General features: G+C 53.5%; 1 protein-coding gene across 1 annotated transcript in view; it reads right to left on the reverse strand.

Moving 5' to 3' along the window:
* MTA1 (metastasis associated 1) overlaps positions 1-6,000 on the reverse strand; it is a 44,171-nt gene that overhangs the window by 13,961 nt on the left and 24,210 nt on the right. Inside the window, exon 7 of the mRNA XM_006902696.1 lies at positions 3,328-3,445. Coding sequence (XP_006902758.1) covers positions 3,328-3,445 — 118 coding nt within the window. The remainder of the gene's footprint in view (positions 1-3,327; positions 3,446-6,000) is intronic.

Consider the following 6,000-nt stretch of genomic DNA (forward strand, 5'->3'; position numbering starts at 1 on the left):
ACCCTTCAGGTACACCCCAATTCCAGCACTGAAAAAAGGCAAATGAAGGGCTGAAAAGCAAAGGAGCATAGTCTTTCCTCCAAAGACAAAGTCTGTCTACTGAGTACCTGCCTCAGCCTGGGGTCCAGTTCACGGAGCAGGTCAGCCCCACCTGCTCAGTGAGCACAAAGTTACTACTCCCACGGTATCTGCCTGCAGCCGCTTCACCCCAACAGCATACTGAGAGAGGGAGGTTGGGGGGGAAAGAGGCTGAAAGTGAGTGGGGGACTGAGAGAGGCAGACAGAGAGGGGCTAAAGGGGGCTGAGAGGGGGGACTGAGAGAGAGCAGGACAGAGAAAGGGGAATGAAAGGGGCTGAGAAAGTGGGGGGATGAGAGAGGGGCTGAAAGAGAGATGGACAGAGAGAAGGGACTGAAGGAGGCTGAGAGGGGCTGAAGGGAACTGAAAAAGAGGGGGGCTGAGAGATGGGGGACTGAGAGAGAAGGCTGAGAAAGAGGGGCTGAGAGAAGGCCTGAGGGGGGGCTTGGGGGTCAGAGAGAGAGAGGGAAGCTGAGAGAGGAAGAGGCTGAGAGAGAGGCAGACTGATAGGGGACACTACGAGAAAAGAGGCCTAAGAGAGAGACACAGAGAAGGGAGACTGAGTTGGGGGCTCAGGAGGAGGAATTTGAGAAAAAGGGAGACTCAGAGAGAGGGTCTGAGAGAGGAGAGTCAAATAGAGGGGGAGCTTTGAGAGACCTGAGACTGAGGGGACTGAGGGTCTTACAGGTGTGAGGGAGAGAAAGTTGGGAGCTCAGTCCTGGCTGATGACAACTCACCACTCCTGCCCCAACAAGCCGCTCACACCGTCCTGGGAGTCCAGGACACAGGTGACCTGCTCATAGTGCCAGGCCAGTGAAAAACACACAGCATGTGTGAGAACATCAGATGACCTCTGGGTCTGTCCCCAGAAAGGAGCAGTTCCATGCAGCAGCCTGACAGGAGCACCCTTACATGGGTGGCTGCCGGCGGGTCAGCCTGATGGCAAGGAGGGCAGCAACGGTCATCAGGCACAAGGCTTATCCCTCTGCCATGTCATGGCTACGTCCCATCACCAAGCCCACTAGAACCACTGCTCCAACAGAAGCAACCCTGGCTGCAGGGTCCTCCAGACATCCTGTCCATGGCCAGCCACTGCCTCGTCCATTCCAGCACCCACTGACGACACAGAGCCAGGTACCTCATCCAGCCCTCCTTGGCCAGAACCTCACGGAGGAGCACAGTGGGTGGCAGGCAGTAAGGGTACAGTGTCCACCTGCCCCCACCTTGAGGACAGCTTGGGTAGTTTCTGAGCTTTCAGGACTAAGTCCTCTGAGAGTTCACCAAGGGGCCCAGCTCATGACAAGACATGCTGGGCTGACATTCTATGGGCAAGCGGGAGCAGGCGATGTGTGGACGCAGCTACAGTCACTCTGAGTTCAAAGGAGAGAATGACACCTATGAGAGAAGCCACACTGTCCTGCTCACCCAAAGCTGCTAACACGCAGACCGGGGTGCAAGACACAGGCCAGCAAAGTGAACAGAGCAGGTGTGGCTCCTGACCCACTCAGGTGAGAGGCGGAGAGTGTGAACCCAGGGGTGCTGGCCATCCTCCTAGAGACCATCCTGACGCCAGTCATCATCCTCCTCCAGCCGGCCCCCAGCGGAGGTCATCCACCTAATGACCACAGTCCACTGACATGCATGACATCCGCTGATGGTGTGAGGATCCCATCATGTGTGCACACTAACATGCATGACTGTGCACAAGACCATGTGGATGTATCTGAGACTGCACACTATGCGTGCGTGCGAGACTGTTAAGTATGTATGTGTGCAATGTTGTATGACACTCTGTGTGTGTACATGCGTGTGACTGTGCACACAGCATTGATGGGGTAACAGCTTTCTAAGGGACAAAAAATGTGTATGCGTGATGTCCATGCATGTTCAGCAGAGAAGGCAGCCCGGTGGTTAAAATGCTCAGGTGCTGACTGGAAGGCTATGTGGACATCAGGCGTTCAGCAGGTGAGGAAGGGGCCTTGCTGAGGACTTGTGTCAGCCGAGTTGGCCGTGCCTGACAGCCGACCCTCCAGTGGGTTTTCAGAGGCAGTTTAATCACACGAGAGGAGACTGTCCACTTTTCTGCAGGGCAGCTGATACGGGTGCTCCTGGCCCGCACAGCCCCAGAGGAAGAGACTAAACCCCTCTCCTTCCCACCTCTCAGGCCCCTGCTGCTATCTAGAGCCCTGAGCCCACTACTTGTCCTTCACCCAGTGTCAGAAAATGGCTCTTTAATCCAGCAGCCTGGGCTCTGCTGACCAGAGGCTGGATATGTCAGGGCCCCCACCAGGTTGGCTCCAGCATCTGTCACCATGACAACTCCAGCATTCCATTCAAGGATGGGGCAAAGTGGGCGCAGCCCCTGGGAGCTGTTCCCCGTTCCTCAGTCTTGGAGGCCAACCTGAGGTTACATTAGCACCATGCCTCACAGGAGACCCTAACATATGGAGTCAGGGAGGGAACTAGGGGTCAGTGAGAATGACAGGGCAGGTGCAGGGCTGGAGTGAGGGTCATTACAGATGTCAGAGCAGGTGAGGGGCTGGTGCTGATGGGAAAGGTGAAGGGCTGGAGTAGGGGTTAGTGCTCATGACAGGGCAGGTGAAGGGATGGCACTGGGGGCCAGCGGAGTCTGGGGTAATCATCTCTCAAGTGAGCCTAAGGTCCTGACACAGGGGACCCTGCAGGCTGCCAGGCCTCGAGCCTGTGTGTTTACCTGGGTGCCAGGCACTTCTTGTTCTCTGACCCTCCAAATAGCTGCTGTAGTCTCCCATGGAGTAGGAGGTAAAGCCAGGCTCCATTTCCACCCACCAAGGCCCAGAGGGAGCTGGCCCAGGAGAAAACTATCAGCTTCTAAAATGCCTCAGGGCTGACTTGGGAGAGGTCCAGGGGCCGAGGAGGAGATGAGACCTTGCATGTGATCAGCACCTGCCCACTCCCATCTGCCCCTGCATCCATGATAGTCCCGAGTGTCCACGGTCTCCCACCTCAGGCACGTGGGGCATTTCTGCACACAGGGCTACCCCAGGCAGAACAAATGCAGACCTGTGAGAGGAAGGCTTCTGAAAAGCGACAGGAACGCAAACTCTCATGCTGGGCGGTGCCATCAGGCAGGGTTACCAGCAAGGCTTAGCTCAGGGCTGCATTGTGCTGAGGCCCTGCCCCCAGCAGGGAGGAGGTGGGATGGCGAGCAGTCATCCATTCCCACCTGTGCTTGACCACAGGGGCAGCAGCAGCCAGCTGACCACCTTACCTTCCTTCAGCAAGTCAGTGATATCAGCCTGGTACCGGTTCCCCACACGGATCTCCCCCTTATCAGCCAGCAAGGTCTTCTGCTGGGGGTCATAGACCAGAGAATAGAAGAAGAAATCCTGAAAAACAAGATCAAACAGGTTACAGTGTGATGCGGACACAGCAGTGGCCTCACCAGGAAGCAGGGGACTGGGCAGCTAACGGGGGTGAGGAGGGAACAAGCCTGTTATGTGACGTCTTGGTGGACACGAAAGAGGGAAAAGTAACCCTAAAATGACCACCACAGCAAACAGATCTGTGACCTCAGATCAATGAGATCTGATGGGAGGGAATGGCAGGTCCAGGCAGAAGCTGTGGCCATCAGGGGAACCATTCTGTTGGAGTGAGGTAGGTGGTTCTTATGTCAGCTCAGCAGCCACAAAGCTGGTCTCTTGCAGCCAGCGTGCCCAGGAGGGGGCTGGTCTCTTCCCGGGAGGCTACATCCAATCTCTGATCTGCTTTTTTACCATGTAATGTCAGATGATCTTGGCAGAAACGACTATGCAAACACATTTGACTGTGTGGATCACAATACACTGTGGCTGAGACAGAGAAGAATGGGATTCCCAGAACATGTGCTCATGCGAAACCTGTACTCGACCAGGAAGCAGTTCTCAGAGTAGCAAGGAAACACTGCACGGTTCAAAATGAGGAAAGGCGTGTCAAGGACCTGTCCTGTCTCCATACCTTTCCAAATCTATAATGGAACAGGGAGGCTGGGCTTTATGAGGAGGAATGTATCATCAGGATTGGAGGAAGACTTGTCAAAAACCTGTGATTATGTAGATGACACAACCTTGCTTGCTCAAACAAAGGACCTGAAGCATCTGCTACAGAAAATCAAGGACTTTAGTCTTCACTAGGGATTGAAGCGCTACATCAAGAAGAGAAAGATTCTCACCACTGGGCCAACTGGCAGCACCGTGATAGATGGAGAAGAGACTAAAGTTGTGAACAATTTCACTTGCTCAGCTCCACAACCAACACTCTTGGCCCCAGCAGTCAGAAAATCTAGACAAAGTGCACTGGGAAAATCTGCAGTTATAGGGACCTCTCCAGAGTATAGAGAAACAAAGATGTCAATCATGGTCTTCACAATTACTTGCTATGCATTAGAGAGCTGGACGATGACTAAGGATGACAGAAGAATCAATGCCTTTAAGTTGTGGTGCTGGAGAACAGTACTCAAAATACCATGGGCCACCAAGACAACAAACAGGTCTGTCTTGGAGAGGGTGAAACCAAGTTTCTCCTTGGAGGCTAGAATCCTGAAGCGAAGTATGTCACACTTACTTTGGGCACCTGGTCAGGAGGGACTGGTCCTTGGAGAAGGACGTCATGCTCGGAAGGGTGGAGACAGCAAGGAGAGAATGACTCCAGATGATCTGACACGGTAATGGAGGTAGGTATGGTGGAGCCAGTGAAACTGGCTCAGGACAGGGCAGGCTTTCAGAGCCGTTGTACATAGGATCTCTGTGAGTCACAGGCAACTCGATGGCACATAACCACAAAATGGACACACCTGCTCATGTCCACTGCCTGTGTTGAGTCCTTCATTGATTCGTTTCAGGTTCGTCTTCCCAAGCCTCACTTGATTCCCTCCTGACATTCTGGAATGTCCACTTAGTAGCCACCTTGGAGATGTCTAAGAAGTCCTGCTGCTGGTGTCACAGTTAAAGAGCTTGGTTAACCTCAAGGTCAGCCATTTCTGTGCACCAACTCTGAGGGAGAAGATAAAGGTCTATCTCTGTCACTGCCTCACTGTGACCCCACATACAGGACCAAAACCTGGTCCCCTCCTGACGCTCCACTGTGCTAACCCTCACCATCATGTTCACTGGTTGGCACGTCCAGGGGGGTCTTCCTCTCCACAGCTGTCTACTTTCTCAAGTGTCATACTAGAGCCTAAAAACCGTAGGCAGGTCCACCCTGTCCTGCGGGGTCATCACAGTCATTCCCAGAACCAGACAGCAATAGCTGAAAAGTAAACACTCCCATCAGGTGCCGTCAGAGCCTGGCCAAGGCCTGCACTTCTCCCCAGGCACCCAGCTGGTGGCCCATCAGCCCTTGTCAAGTTTCTGGCTTCCTCTTCCTGTTAAAGCAGCTGGGCCTACTTTTTGCTCCACCAGTTGATGTCTTGTTGTTGTTAAGTGCCGTCAAGTCGCTTGCGACTCATAGCGACCCTATGTACAACAGCTCTAAACGGTTTTGTCCTTTGCCAATCTCATTGTCTCCGACACATTCATCCCGATTACCCCAGTCACCAAATTAATCCATCTTCTAGAGGCCCTTCCCCTCCTGCGCCTGCCCTCCACCCTCCCAAGCACGATATCCTTCTCCAAGGACCAGTCTCTCCTTACAACATGACCAAAGTATGTTAGATGGAGCCTCAGAATCCTTAACTCCAAGGAGCCGCCTGGTTTAACCCTCTCCAGGTAGAATCTGTTTTCTTAGCAGTCCATGGTCCCCTCAATACTCTTCTCCAGCACCACAGCTCAAAGGCATCCCTCAATTCTCCTTCTATCCTCCCTTGCGATTGTCCAACTCTCTGATGCGTAATATGTGATTACAAAGACCATGGCCTGTATCAGATGCACCTTAGTCTCCAGAGAGACACCGCTGCTCTTCAGTACTT

This window comes from Elephantulus edwardii, unplaced genomic scaffold (genome assembly GCF_000299155.1).
Source record: "Elephantulus edwardii isolate Elephantulus edwardi_28Jun2011 unplaced genomic scaffold, EleEdw1.0 scaffold00440, whole genome shotgun sequence".
In the NCBI taxonomy this organism is placed as follows: Eukaryota; Metazoa; Chordata; class Mammalia; order Macroscelidea; family Macroscelididae; genus Elephantulus; species Elephantulus edwardii.